General features: G+C 42.4%; 1 protein-coding gene across 4 annotated transcripts in view; it reads left to right on the forward strand.

The window, feature by feature from the left end:
• The window catches only part of LOC132911840 (sodium-coupled monocarboxylate transporter 1), a 38,774-nt gene extending 22,896 nt beyond the window's left edge, over positions 1–15,878 (forward strand). For 3 of the 4 annotated variants that reach the window (XM_060968833.1, XM_060968836.1, XM_060968835.1), the window contains 5 exons: positions 7,514–7,920; positions 8,571–8,745; positions 9,833–9,984; positions 10,557–10,697; positions 13,320–15,878. In XM_060968833.1, the coding sequence (XP_060824816.1) occupies positions 7,562–7,920; positions 8,571–8,745; positions 9,833–9,984; positions 10,557–10,697; positions 13,320–14,472 (1,980 nt within the window). In that variant the 5' untranslated portion in view covers positions 7,514–7,561 and the 3' untranslated portion in view covers positions 14,473–15,878. Of the gene's footprint in view, positions 1–7,167; positions 7,921–8,570; positions 8,746–9,832; positions 9,985–10,556; positions 10,698–13,319 lie in introns of those variants that run through there. The other variant, XM_060968832.1, reaches the window with a different exon arrangement.
• The last annotated feature ends 203 nt before the right edge of the window (positions 15,879–16,081 follow it).

Below are 16,081 nucleotides of genomic sequence, written 5' to 3' on the forward strand. Positions count from 1 at the left end.
TAATACTCGATTTGTAAATCGGCTACCAAGCGAGAAATCAATCGGTAATGAAAGTTTCATGAGACGCGAATTTGTATCACGACTCGTACGTCACAAGTTTCTGTTCGTTCGCGTTGCCGCTGAACAGAGCAGACGGGATAAAAGAAACAGATCGACCGTCTCGGAGGATTGCTTTTTACGCAATGTTATTTCGGGTTGTCACGGTTCATTATATTCGTCTCGTTGAATACGATTCCTCGAGAATCGAATCGCGAGGAAAAGACCCAAGCTATCGTATTTACAGCGGAGATCCTTTCTTCCTTTACTTTTTTTATTCTCCATCTCTTTTCCTCCATATATGACACTATAAAAACGCAATAATTTGAAAAGCTGCGCTCGATGAAAACTTCAATTAAATTTGCAAGCAATCGCCATTTACGATTGAACCGCAACGTTCGGCCAGCCGTAATAGCTGGGAAACGAATGTCCAAAAGCGAAACGTTATAGAATCGTATCAAATGCCTCGGTCGTATAATTGATTCATGGATGCTTCCAGTAAACTCTTTTATCATTCAATTTATTCTTCTTTCGTTCGTTGTTCTCGCATCTTGCAATAGAAAGCTTGCTCAGTTTCATTATATTTTCATAACAACTCTAGCGAAACTTTACATACTATTGAAATCGATCGAGATTCTTCGTCGTTCTTCTAACATTTTTCGAGTCTTCTGGTACAATAATCGTAATGGTTATGATTAACGTTATGATGACTAGCGAGAAATATTCGAAATCGTTAAATTTTCCTACAAATAACAAAAATCATATTTTATCCATTTGTATTTTCGTCCAGTCGCGGGGAGACGCGTTCGCTTTGAGACGCGTCAACGGGAGTCGTAAATTCCCGTTACGATGTACGAATCGACACCGCGAGCAGGGCGATCCCCTGATTTCAGTTACGATAATAGGGGTGGTTGTGTTGGAATAACTGTAGTCTACAGTTATCTAGTATATATTTATTTATCACCATTAACAACACGTGGGGCTTACAGAAATTATTTTTAGATTTTATCCGAGGGTTTAGGTGTTAGCGCGTTATAGCCCGAGAACCTGACTCAAATTAATAAACGTGACTACCCGCGAAGTATAAGAGCAGTGTACTTGACTGTCTGCGTAGTAGAAGGACAGTGAGTGACCCATTTCGTCTTATTTAGGAGGAAAGCTCGGTGTGGGTGTACCCTTGCTGAACTAAGGACGCGGATTCGTTGTTCACACTTTTCGGTAGAATAGTGAGGGTAACGATCCGCGATGCCCATTGGTTTTGGCCAATATTAATACACACAATATGAGAAGAAAGTCTCCTGCACATTTGGCTCATGGGTGTCCTTGTTCTTGGGGAAAACCCAGCAGTTTCGCAGGGCACATCTGCTTTCTTCGCAATTAGCGAGGATGTGCAATAAACTAACGGACTTTTGGGACCTTCCATAAACTGGCGCTGTTTATATGTCTGTAACTTAATGGTTAACAGATGCGGTTTATGAAGGTTCCTTGGGCCTAATGTCGTGCGGACCATCTCACGCGACGTAACACCATTGTTGGCGTGAAACTAAACGATCGTCATAGCGTTAACGATCGACGGATAATGCAGAGAGATTCCTTTCTTGTCAAATTCACGCTTCAACTTTGTCTGTTCGAAAAAGTCGCAGCTTTCATCAACCATGGCGTTACCGCTTCGCTGCACAATTACTTTGTAGATCGTTCATAAATCCACGAAGTGCATCGATATCAGCAAAGTAGAAGGTCCTTCTTGTTACAGCTCGGCGAAGTGCACACGAAGTGGCGGCTGAAAAAGAAAAAGACACCGTGTAGCTGTATCGCGTCGAGTTTATCGGTAGGCAGCGAGGTGCAGCTTTCCCTATCGCGCCGGAACCGTCGATCATCGTTCGGCGAAAGCAATTTTCCCGTGAAAAATTCCAGAAAAACGTCGTAATGCCGTTAAACGATTTTCGGTCGATCAGCTATTTAAAGGAATAGGAAATACTTCGATCGATGGCTGGTTCATCGAGCAGGAGGTAAAAAAAAAATTGTGTCGGTCGATCGAGTTCGAACCTAAAATTTCTTTAGAAATAGATTTTGAACAGAGGATTGCGGTATTTCGTAGCGGTTAGATTTTTAACGCGTTCTTCGTTGCTCGAGAAATTTCGAGAAGAACAAAAGCAGCGATTCGTCACGGTCGGTCCGATAAAAATTTCATTGGCCCCGGCTGATCGGAATCACGCGTCGCGAATAAATTTGCATCCGCTGCCCGGCCCCGATAGGTCGCAATGGATTTGCCGCTCTCCGAGAGCCGACTAGCATCGAGACGTCGATTTAATTCGCGGTCTACCAATTGTTTGTCTCGTGACAACCGTTCTCGTGATCGATCAGCTTCCGTGAACTCGAAGCACGTGCTCTCCCCTCCGTGTAAGTAGTTTCTTCTACCAAGGAATTAATCATACTAGTCGGCGGCTGTTGATAACGAGCAATCAGCTAAATTGAGATCGTTAAATCTACGCGAAGCTGCCATTCGTGATAACCACGAGGGAATTTTTCCTACTGGTTTTTTTCGGTGCTTGTACCGAATAAAAACCACGTAACAAGTGTAATCTTTCTAACGTTGTTTGCCCATGACTCTTGACACCATCGATAAGGAACTGTGGAAAATTTCTTCGCTAACGATCCTCTCTAACGATCTAATTAAGTACCGCTCCTGGTAATTCGAACGATGTCATTCACGATCGTCGAGCGTCCAAAATGATCTTGAAACGAGACGCGTGCTGGGTAAACCAAATTCTTCTTGCGCGTGCTCTGGGTATACGGTCGTTGATAAATTGGACAGTGTCTCGTAAGTTCTCGGTTAATCGCGCGTTGCGAAATAACCCGCAATCACATGCTAGCGTTTGAATCTTACGTGCCTTTCTTCACGAAAAGCTTGTTAGATGTTCACTGTCACTATCGCTGTTTACCGAATAAGAGGAATTTATCACTGTTTCCAGCCGTCATCTCGCTTCCATAAAACAGATATCTACCTTCTCTGTTCGCCGAAGTTGACGATGGCAGGATGTTATCCGCCTTTGTTTCTTGCAAATCGATTTTACAATTAACTTCCGTTTCAAAGATCCGCAAAACTGTGACGTCTTTGGGATTTTCCTGATATCTCACGTGCACGATCAAACATCGAGAACTTTTCGTCGTAATTTCCGCGAATTCACCGGTCACGGTTAATTTCTTGTCCAGCCTCGACCTACGTTTTAAGCGAGCCACACCTTGCTCCTGAATTTATAAATCTGATTTCCGTGAAAGAGGGAAATGGATTGGGATTCAGCTCGAAGGAAGCGCGGCTCGCAAGATGCTTTCCATGGCAGGGATTAAGATTCTCCAGATTTCAAACGTGCTCTCGAGATTTCCTGAATGCAGTGGATTATAAAAAAAAAAAAATCCCTCGTTCTACGGAGAGAAAAATATACGGCACGAAATGCTACTTTATCAGAGGAAGCGTAAAGTTTCCTTGGTTTTTACGTAGAATGTATAAGAGGTTTTTACGTCCGGACAAAATGTTCGGGGTGAGATTCCAGACAAGGCGTCGAAGGCCATGGAACGGAATGGGACACTGGTAGATAGAAATGCGTATAAAGAGAAAACGTCACGGGCTCATTGTTTCAAAGTGCACGGTACGAAAAAGCTTCCAGCGTTAGTATAGCCATTGGCTAAAAACACTACCGTCACCGAGTCTTTCGTCAACATTTGACGTTTCCTTTGGATTATGCGACCCGCATTGTTCTCGAACGCGCGTTAAGTAACGCGTGGCGATACGGGAACAACGCTTTGTACGATGGAAAATGAGAAAGTTGTTTCTGGAGGTTTCTGGAGACTATGACATATTTCAGTTCCGTATGTAGTCGTGTAAACGCGATGATTATGTATCATTTCTGCATCTTAAACGAAGAGAAGCGAACTGGTCGAATGCGAATCGGCGAAGACCCTTGATGGCGTAATGATCAATTATGTTATTCAATATTCACGTGACAAGCCATTGTATGTCGACCGAAGATTCCAATTGACTCACGTGTAATTACAGCTGTCACGCCGACGCAACATTTGTCAAAAAAAGAAATTCGCAGAAATCTCTCGATGAATTATATAATTGACATTCGTATGAATCTCCCGAATTGTCAGTCGCGGAATTTACATTTACAAATCGATAAAAAGATTCCAAGAACATATGTATATACATATAAAAAAGATATGTATATATACCATGCCCATTTTAGAAGTTACTTTTATTCTGTAAATTGTCGCTTGTGTACTATCAAGAACGCTCAGACACACCTTCAGATACGATCAACACCTCACGAAACTAATTACGTCCTCGACCTGAATTTCTTAATTACCTAAAGACATACTGATAAGTGCTCGTCTGGTTCCCTTCACACGTTCATCTCCATTCGTGCACAGTAGTTTGGCGGCAGAGAGCGAAGGGGAAACGAATGGGACGAGTCAGACGTCGACAGATTAGAGTTTTTCAGGGAAATTTCCGCGGTGTCGGCGCCGCGGCATGGCTGGGTGTCACGTATCTAAGTAGAAGGCAGCCGTCTGATCTTGGTATAGGAAAGGAAGGCGGTGGCTCTCTTGATACCTGCAGACGACAAGGACGAGCGAATGAAATTGACTGCGGCGCCGTGCGTTTCACGGTGGCTGCGCCACTTGGCTCGACCGTGCAAGTAGCTCGTTCCTTCCCTTGTGATTTCACCGGGGCGCGTCGACGAGTAGCGACGCGGCTTCAAACTGAGCGATTAAAGCCGAAGAAATCTTTCCTTCGAAAAGAATCGAGTAGAGAGAGAAGCAAGAGATTTCAAGACCAAAGGCAACTCAATTTGAAGTTGAGGTAGATCGGATAAAATCGAGGTTAGGGTTTAGAAAGCTGCAGGGTCACTGGCCCGAGTTAGATACGATTAGCTAGAGGATGATGCATTCAGTTCTCTGGGTTCGTTTCGTGTTGTACGGCTGTTCGATGATTCGTCCATCGCTGTTGGATTAATTGTCACGAGCGAACGAGTTTCGATAGGCACGCAGAAAACAAGTGGCTCGTGTGTCACATGCCAGCAGCGGTATTTATTGCCTTATTTATGACACCGAGGCCGACGTATCAGCTGAACTGGAGCAGATGATTCCAGTTGCGTTATATCTATGCACGCCTCTATCGTTATTTACATAATTCGTAAAGTTTCGGCGAGCTTGATCGCTAGAAAACGCGTGGGGTAGACGCGATTGGAGAATCCGAAAAAATTCAAAGCGGGATCTTTGATAACCCTAAAGCGAATTACGTTCGTACGAACGAAAGTTCTCGTACGTAATTTACAGAGAGCGAATAATCGTGTCGATATAAGTAAAAAACATCCGGGATTCTAATTTTTAATTACGGATTAAATTCACGATAATTCCGTTTCTCTTCTATCCGCAGAAACGTATCTGCATAAACGTGCGTATTTTTTAGCAGAGATAAATTACATAAGAAAAGAATCTCGATCTTTTAATTTATCTCTCTCCAAGTAATTTCAGCAATTGATTCACGTTTGTTTATCAAGTCTGCAGAAAACAAGCGACGTTACTATAACTCAATAAAGAAATTCGTACTGCCCCATTTGTTTTAAACGAAGAAACAATTCCGGTTAAAGAATTCCTGATCCGCATACGAAATATTCTCGCGAGGAACGTGGTTCGGAGCGGCCGACCGTTCGATTGCTCGGGCGAAATGGGTTAAACGCAGCACGATAAATAGCTTGCAATTGATTTCGCATTGTAACTGCGGAAACGAGAGTCGAGGCTCGAGGATATTCGCGAGTGTACGCAGGTATGTCGATGGAACAACGTCCAATGGAATATTTCCTGATTTCCGAAAATCAACGAGACAATGACGAGTTTGTGGAGCCGTGACAAGGATCGATAACTCGAATTACGCGTCTCTAAACTGTATGGAATGTATTCGATAAAATTGCAAGAAAAATTAACGGAGACAATTCTCTCGTTTGCCCGCCAAGGAAAATTTTTTCTCAATAGCGATCGATTCCAGGTGACACGATTCTAATAATGAGATTGTAATTTTTTCTACAAGGATAAAAGTGACGTAAGTGTAATAACGTGAAAGAATATACAAATTTGTAGTAAAATAGGAATAGTAGAATAGGAATTTGAGTTAGGTCAAAAAAAGTGATTTTTTCAAGATGCTAAATATTCTTCAAGATTACGTTGTTGACTCTTCCTTTCTATTTGGTTCTCTCGTATTCATTTTCAGTATCAACATATGCGATATAAATATTCTAATGATAATCTCTTATCTTGAAAAGTTAAATGATTCAACTTCTTTTTTATGATCCATGCGTCACGATATACGTACATATAAAGTTTTCCTTGACTAAATATACCAAAGATAGTTATGTCCTCGATAATTAATAAATCTACAAGAATACAAATATCATAAACAAAATATTCGCTTTAACGAAAGGAAAGCTCCAAAGTCGATAATTTTCACTTTCTCCTTAAATCTGGATTATCAAGAAAGTTATTCCAGTAATCCCTATATTATTGTACATACAATTTGGAATAGTACACGACAATACCACGTCTACCTTTAATTTCTAAGTAACTGCAAACAAAGTGAGATTTACTGAATTATTATGCATTAAATGCTGCTATAAGCTTTTAAACAATCAAGTTTCTAAGCTCGGTCTTCTAAACGCAAAGAATCCGAATATCTGACTCACGTGGGACAAAAGACAGGTAGTTGATTTATATCAGCGCTAAACAGTCGTTTAGACAGAATTACGGATAGGATTATTAAATTCAGAAGAAGCATTATGCGTCGAATCGGTAAACAAATAATCTAAGTGAACGAACGAGGGGCCTAATGCGCTGTGCAAATGTCAATAAACAATAAAGCAATAGAAGATAAGAAAAAGCTTTAACGGTGTCTTACTAGTCCCTTCCACTCTGTTACCCTTACTCCTTTCCTCGCACTTGCCGGAAGATAGTCTCGAGTCGATGTTCGTCGCTCTATCGCTGCGGATAGCTCTATCTCGCTCCTCGTCCCGAACATAATAACGTGAAGTGGTTTACGGATTGCGTTCAGTTAGAGTACGCGCTGCCGTTCCGATCGCATCGGATCGCGTCAATCTTCTATCGCTACTCGATACAGACTTTCGGAGCATCGTGACACTCGCTACAACACATAACACGTGTACGTTTAAGACTACGTCGTAAAACGTTCGAAAATTCTAGCTTGAGAAACGCGTGAACGCGACGCAAATCGTTTTGTCGCGCGACGATCGTTCCGAGCTCTCGGCATTCACTGGTCAAGGTGTCGAAGGGAATCGAGCGCGACACCTGTAAACATAACTAAACTCTTACTCAAGACTGTTCCGTGGGTAGATTCAAACACGAAGTCGTTCAGGATAAGCTCGGTCTACGTCGATAACATTGACACGCTCTTATTTTCCACTGCCAGAAAGGACTCGATAGGAAAGGAAGAAACGGCCCCGCAGGAGAGCCCAGGATGACGATCGGCGCGTCGTCCATGGTAATCGACTATCTGGTGTTCGTCGGCTGTATCATCGCCGCGTTTGTCATTCCACTATGGGGCAAGTTTCGTGGCCGTCGAAAGGAGACCACCAAAGCGGACTATGTATTCGCCACCGGAAACGTCTCGATGGGCGCCATGATGTTGTCCATCGCTCGTGGCACCCTTGGTGTCCGATCTTTCCTCGGCTATCCGTCAGAGCTGTATTACAGAGGTAGCGCCATGTGGGAAACCATCTATGGTATGCTGCTCGCGTATCCCATCGTGTGCTTCATCTTCGTCCCTGTTTACTACAGCCTTGGCATCACGTCAGTCTATCAGTATCTAGATATGAGGTAATTATCTGCGAGAATCGTGTTATTTCGCGATATTCGTGGGAATATACGTCGAGAAACGCTAGCTTGGATATTGTATCTTGTAAATTCGAATTCTCGCGAAAGAAAACATCTCTTCCTTTGTCGGGTGGAAAATTTGATGCCGCGAGCAAGCAACCGATGTACTTGTTTCATGTAAATTTCATATTTCGAAAATATATCGAAATAATCGATGACCGAAGAAGTTAATAGATTCTGTCGTCTAAACGGAATACCAAGCGTAGCATCAACTTTTTCTCTCCGAAATAAGAACGCCTCGACTTCGTGGCGTTTCGCATCGAAATCACGCGGACACGTGACGGATCACGGGGAAATTTAAATTCACCGTGTACACGATGCTCGAGAAGCTCGATATCGTCGTTTGCTTCGCCGAAATCAGGCTGCTTTACATTTTCAATTTACGTGTACCAGCCATGACATAAACTTCGCTCTTTTCCTTTTTTTCACGATACTACGGACCTTTCTAGACTCTTTCTTTAAATAGAAACGATTGTTTCAGATAGTTTTTAGAGTTTGATTTTTCCTATGAGCCTTGAAACTACTCTCGCGTTTAACGATTATGTCCGGCCGTGTCGGAGAATAGACCTCTTGTAATTATGCTAATCCACCAGGTTCAACTCAAAGCTAGTCAGATGCCTCGCGAGCTTCTCTTACGTGATACGTAGCCTGTTGAACTTGGCCGTCACGATATTCACGCCTTGCGTCGCTCTGAAGGCTGTGATTGGCTTGCCGTACTGGGCCAGTATCTTGGGGATCACCTCGATATCCGTCGTCTTCAGCGTCATGGTAAGTTTGATATTAAACGTAAAAGCTTCGCATAATGATTTTCGAGAATCATAAAAATGAAACTTTAAGCGTATCGTAATGTCCTATTACATATAACCAAGAGGTTGAATATCCTATTAAAATTACAAAAAAAAAAAAAAAAAATGTTTTATCTAGCTTACAGAACGGCACAGAGAAATAGAATAGAAATGTTCGACTGGAATATTTTCGGAAATAAATGATATCGTTTCATGTTATATTAGGTTATCTCATAAGTAACGAGACTTTCTTTCTTATGAAAAAGAAATCTGACGGAAATTAATCAGTGATATATAGACTGTTGATGTTTTTATTGAAAATTTAAATGTGCAGAAGAGTACAGAATGTATATACTAATATACAAGAACACTGTACCGTTATATTTATAACAATTAAAGGCTGAAAGAATAATTCCTAGATAGATTCTATTTCTTTACTAATATTCATAAAAATGTACATTTGCATAAACATCTGCAACATAGTGAAGTATTTCGCTCATTTTCTACAATTGTCGTCACTTTCCTATTAAGCTTTCCATTCCCCTTTTATAAAAGACCGATGGTGACGAGTTCCATTGTTTTAAACTCAACTCTTAGAAAAACCTCGTTACTTGTGACCTCATAAATATTCATTCGAGAACAAAAGTTCATCGACTAGCATGATTCTACTGTAACGCGGCGATGCAAACGGAGAAGAACGTTTCCAAGGACCGATGATTTTCTGCGTGGAGACTGAAACATTTAAATCGTCCTCACGATGTCCGCCGCATTTTCGTCCCATCAATTATTCGCGATCCGAGAAAACAGAGTATTCGTCCCTGTTCGTGGTGCATTTCCAGTCGAGAGGATCGTAAATACGATACGCGCGATCGTAAAACATATACGAACAGCGGTGACGGGCCATAAGTGTGAAAATCTACCGCTTCATATCGCCTTGTTTATATCGATACCTTCCTATTCTCGAATTCATTTACGCGCTCTTTAATAATCTGCAGTTGCTCTCCGCAATCAAACTCGAATCAACGAATATTGCAGACTACAAACGAAGATGCTGGTCTTTTTATTCGCAGGGTGGTTTGAAAGCAGCCATCCTCTCGGATGTCATACAAGGAGTGACGATGATCGGCGTCTCGCTCGTGATAATCGCCAAGGGTTCCGCCGATATCGGACCTGATAAGATTTTGAACGTGACGTACGAACGTGGTCGATTAGATTTCTTCAGGTAAGTACAAATATAGATTGATTATCTACCTGCCGAAATTAAGTAGGTTATTAGGAATTAAAATCAAGTGAATTACACACTTTATTTTATTGATCAATTTATCAACGATCTCGTGAGCTTGAAACTGTTTCACGTCTCGTACGAAATATCTGCTTGATCTAACCCAATAATAAATCGGTGTTAGTTCGTAGGCGACGTTCGCATGGTTTTATTATTTTAACGTTGGCTCTGAACAATCGATCCTCTGTGGACGTTATGGCAACATCTACCTAAGAGCAGTAATAAGATTACGAGACATTCATCGCGTAATTCTAATTCAAAACACTCGTCTCGCGAAGCGAGGCAGTGTTGAAGGAACAACGTAACCTCGAATTACAACCGTGGGTCCCTATTATTTATTTTATAATTAGCCCAAATCCGCGTTTGCTCCGGTGCATTTTCAGCGAAAAACAACTCGACGCGTTTCTCTCCAAGTTAAGCCTGCAACGTCGAACGTTTTGAAAACGAGAACGCTTTTGATCGACTGCTACTTCAATTTCTGGCGAGTCAATAGGGCCGGTCTCTGATTTCAGCACAGATTTGGATCCCACCCTTCGAGTGACGACTCTGTCAGCAACCTTGGGTCAATTATTCATGAGCCTGTCCATCTTCGGCTGCCAGCAGAACTTTGTGCAACGATACTGTAGCATGACTAGTCAACGGAAAGTCATAAAGTGAGTAATTTCTTTTATTCGACCTTACCAACCTATTCTAAAAATTCGCATATTTGTAGAAGATTTTTTGTATCTTGACGATAATTTTGAGAGAAAATAATTTCTCCGATGAAGTTACGAATGTTTTACCTCGGTAAAAATTTCGAAATTTTCGAGCATCGATTATTCGAAATCTGCCTCGAAGTTTCTGCGATTTCAGAAAAAATTACACGGTATATAGGGCGAAGTTCGCGAATACAAAAGTTGCCCATACTACTTCGAGGCACGCACAGAATTAGCATTTTACGCGACAGATATGTAAACAAGTGTCGCGCAGATAACGCCACGTGTTACAATGTGCAATGCTAAAATTCGTGTCATGGAAGAGGTTTGCCAATAAGGAAACGTTTATTAAAATTCTACGAAAAAAAGGAAGTTTCCAACTGAAAGATAGAAAGAAGAGAAAGTAAATTTCACAAGTTTAATTTGTCATAATATTTTGCGACCGCCATTCCTCGCGTTACTTCTGGCCCCTTGGAGTGGCTTTCCGCCGAACAATCGAGAAAATCACCGGTGAGGGAGATCCGATGAGAATTGGGATTCATTCTGTATCCCCGAAATCGAAGCGACAGGAGTACGAGTCGAAAGTTTGCGGATCACTTAGTCGACGTGTACACGGAATCGACTGTTTCCCCTGGAGCTAGACGAGGAGCAGGGGAATCCTTCCGGGGGTGATCTCGAAGATACTCTGTCCGGTCGATCGTGTCTAGTTTTCTTTCCTTTTTTTTTCAGTTCTTTCTAGCTTTATATTCTTTCCTTTTTGCACGTTCTTTCACTCTTTCTTTATCGATCGAAACAATCGAGGTCTGACTTTTTAATTAAAAGGTCAATCACAAATGGTAAAATGAGTCATCGTCACGCTGTCAGAGACGCAATTTTTGCCTGCCGCTGCGTTGGTTATCTTACTAAATTATTATTATGATCCGGCTGCATGAGTCGCGTGACAGCACGTGATAACCAGTCACTTCGCATTATGCAAATTGTTACAGTCGTCTGGCTGTTATTCTTACTTATGATTGTCCATTAATCGGTCCTTCTCCTCGTTTATCGAAACACCGGACAAACAACAGCGTTGCTTACTTTCGCTCGTCGATTTTTCATATCGGTGTCATTTTTTAACTGCATCGAATTGGAATAAACATCGGGCGTAAAACGCGTTAATGACATGTGTGTAAGCCTGTTATTTAAAACAGCTAAGATATGCAGCAGAACATTTATCTAACTCGCATAGAATCATCTGTAAGTCAAAAAGGTTATAAATAATTTCTAGGAAATCGTGGTATCCGCTGTCGTTTAAGAAGCACAGCCGCTTCTTTTCATCCGGTGACGCGATAACTCCGTTTTTCATCGCCGAACACCTGCGATGAAAAGCGGACTTCTTCCCGCCGAAAGTAATTTGCGAACTTCTTTTCATCCTTCCTTTGGGATAAGAAAGTTAATTCCGAATGATTCGAAACGAGGAAACCGTACAGGATGGTCGATTATATAACCTACGATCGAAACGCGAAAAGATCTCTGGTGACGTTTCGCGAAATGAACAAGTGACATTTGTGAAAAGCATAACCCGTCCCGTCGTGTTACCGTACAGGAGAAAAATGAAACAAACGAACAGCCGATTTCAGAGGCAATTTATCTCTCCCTTTTTCGAACGAAACATCGACGAGGACACGCGTTGGCATTCCATGCTCGCGGACGTTTTATTAGAACATAAATCCGAACAGCGACGCGTCGGTGTAGCTGCGATAAAAAGCCCCGCCGAAATGGACTTTTATTAGAATATAATCGCGGCCATGGTTGCGCGTTCTCTCTTCGCGATAAAAATGTTTTCCCGTATGGATTTTTATTAGAGTATAACCGCGTGCGAGCGAGCGATCCGAAACTACCAACGATTTGTCACTTTATTACGCAATTTCGAGCAGCATTGATAAAGTTTTCATTGTGAGGACGTGCGAAAGAAAAACGACGTCGCTGTTTTGTTCTAGGACGTTCGCGCACAGAACGGATAAAATTCGTCCGTTTGAAATTCGTCCGAAATCCAACGATACTTTTTCCTCTTTCGATTCGGATTTTACCGAGATTCGTCGCGAGAATGAGAGCTCCGATCGTAAACGTAAATAATCCTACATATCTCGTGAAATAAAACGTTTAAAATTTACGAACGTCGAGAACCCCTTGGTAGCAGAGCAGATTTTCATGCAGTTCGTATCCGCTTACCGTTTTCTGATTCGTGAAATTTTCTCCGCACTCCTCGTTACCACATAATCAATGAGCCCTCCGCCTGGCACCCGGACTGGGATTAAATGGCAGCGGGCCAAACTTTTAGCAGCAGATACTCCTTCTCTAGCTAAGGTCAACAGTACCAAGTCGACCGTATATGTATCTAATGACGTTCCTCGCTCGTAAGATCTACCCCGAATCGGTTTTGCACGAGTTGCAGGTAGAAAATAAAAATCGATCGAATAACGATCAATGAATAAATTGGGAACAGGAACTCTTACCATTATACTCTGGCTGTAACGCTATGAACCTTAACCCTGATAATGTTTCACATCCTAATGGAAAAATATCTTGTGCTTCTTTTAGGACCATGTTAGCCAACATGCCGATAATCTTCATCTTGTTCTCTCTCTCCTGGGTGGTTGGCATGGTAATCTTCGCCAACTACGCGGACTGCGATCCTCTCACACTAGGATACATCTCGAAATTCGACGAGATCGTGCCGTTCTACGTGGAAGACAAGTTCCTTAACTTCCCCGGTTTGTTGGGTCTCGTGATGGCTACTCTATTCAACAGCGCGCTCACCTTGGCGGTGTCGAACCTCAACTCTCTAGCCACGGTCACGTTCGAGGACTTCCTTAGTCAGATACCCGCACTCAGGGAGTTGAAAGATAAGCAGCAGCTACACCTCATCAAGGCGATCAGCGTTATCTACGGCGTGCTGATAATAGGCGTGAGCTTTCTCGTGGCGATGTTGTCGGGAGTAATCGAGTCGTCGATGCTGATGACATCGGCGACTTCCGGTCCGTTGCTTGGCGTATTTGTGTTGGCTATGCTGGTTCCCTGTGCCAACTGGAAGGGTGCTGCGACTGGGATGATCTTCAGCCACGTGACCACTTTGTGGATAACCTTCGGACACTTGAGTATCGGCAATATGCACAAGGCGGAATCGCTTCCTCTGTCGACGGAGAATTGTCGGAACGACACATTCTCTCCTTGGGTCACGCAGCCTGAACGCTTGTTGAACGCTGCGCTCAACGTCACGAACAATCAGTATCAAAGCGTGCCATTACTTAACGCGACCCAGGCAACATCTGCCACAGGTCCACTCGAATATTTATATAGCATCACGTACATGTATTACGCGCTTATAGGAAGTCTGTCGACGGTGATCGTCGGTATTATCGTGAGTCTGTTGACAGCTAATCCACAAGAAGACATGTACGAGCAACATCTGCTTCATCCACTAGCGGTGAAGATATCCAGACACTTCCCAGGAAGACGAAGATTGTACGCGAGCAGCACGCGGTTACAGAACGAACAGAACGCAGCGAATGCGACTGCTTCCTCGTCGGTGACCTCGATCGCGAATGCCGCGGAAAAGACTGCTCCTCTTCAAGGAATCGTCGATGATAATGGGAAGCTTCACATCGACATCGGTTACATGGAGAAGCTTAATGCACTCAAGAACGTCTCGCTCGATGTGACCAACGAGGTCAGCAAAGGAACCAGACTTTAAGAGGAAGTTCCTAGTATGACGTTCAGAACGCGACTACTGTGTTGTTCGACCTTCTCCGAAAACGAGGCTGATTTCCATTTCCCTCTTCAACTGTTGTGTTAACGAACCTCCCGGGTGAGCGAATTATTTTCCCGTAGTTGTACCATTTTTACGATTCTTTGTTAGTATTATAGTCAAATGACGACCATAGAAATATCTTATTATTAGTAGTATTCTCATTGATCATCCTGTAGAATCAGCATACAGCTATTTTTATTTCCAATAAACAGACAAACGCGCAATTTTACAGGGTAGACGCTAGTACAAAGTTATAAGCATGAACGAATAGCTTCGTTGAGCCACATTTAAGAAATAGTAGGCGCGCGATATTAATCGGCCGACTGTGCACGCGCATACTTAAGCGAAGTAATTACGTTAAGTGAAGTGATTCCAGGAAAGATGCGATCACGCGTGTCTAGATGCCGAGAACTAAAATTCAGTCGGTTTTTCCCCAAGGTATTTCCTAAAACACTCCCCAAACGAGCTCGCTTCGGTAGTTGCAGACTACAAACGGTGGCATTTATCGGTGCACGCGAAACTGCATCTACCTTGCTGACTCGATTTTCTCCTCGCGTTCCTCTCGTGTTCTCCTCCTTTATATTCGTTCCTTTTCCGTCTTGTCCGTTTTACGTCTCGTAATGACGAGATCGACAAGCTCTCACTTTGTTTTTCTCTTCAACGCGAGCTTCCCATGCGAAGCACTTAAAGGAAACGTAAGAAACTTCGTGAGAACACCAAGCCATTTGCGATCCAATCTTTATTTCGCAAATTTGTAAAGATACTGTACGTTATACGTACACGTGCGTCTAATACTCATTGTTCAAAGTCAAGTGCGGAATCCGCGGGTCCTTGACGATGTCAAGCACTTGTTCCCGATAATCGAGAAATTATCTGGTGTGTCCATCTCGCTCTCCAACGATACGGGGAAACGTCGTTCGTTATTCGTGTTTGATGCGAGAGAAAGTGATCTCTGACATTTGTAGAACGCTCACACCGGTGACCTATGCCTGTTGGTCCGCTCCTGCGTTAGCGTGTAACGAAAGTATTGAATCGTGATATGATTGCAAAGAATCAAGTAGATGTTAATGCGTTTCGTTGCGCAAGGTCCGGATTCTTAAGGTCAGAATTTCCCGCGACGAATGATTCACTATATGCAAATGAATGAGGCGTGTATTGACAGAGCGTGACGAACAGTTCACGCAAATTGTATATTGAACGATATTGTATATTCTACAATATTCTACGTTGTTATAAGTTTTATATCTTATAGATTATGCGTTATTTTTTTAACAATATATAGACATATCTATAGAGAATAGCAGCGCTAAGCACGATGTATGTAAAATATCAAATGGATCTGTATGAAATATTTATTTTGTTCTCTTTTTGCATACAAATATATCACGTTTTGTACGTGTCTTGTTGAAAATTCATCATTCTTTACTTTCTTTCCTGCTTCATCTATCGTCTGCCTGGTTATTTATTCAAGTTGAAATATTTCGAATTTCGCGCTTCAATTTACATTTTCCTCTACTTTACTCGTTAAGATTATTTTACTCTGTCAATAACG

The sequence above is a fragment of the Bombus pascuorum genome, chromosome 11 (genome assembly GCF_905332965.1).
Source record: "Bombus pascuorum chromosome 11, iyBomPasc1.1, whole genome shotgun sequence".
In the NCBI taxonomy this organism is placed as follows: domain Eukaryota; kingdom Metazoa; phylum Arthropoda; class Insecta; order Hymenoptera; family Apidae; genus Bombus; species Bombus pascuorum.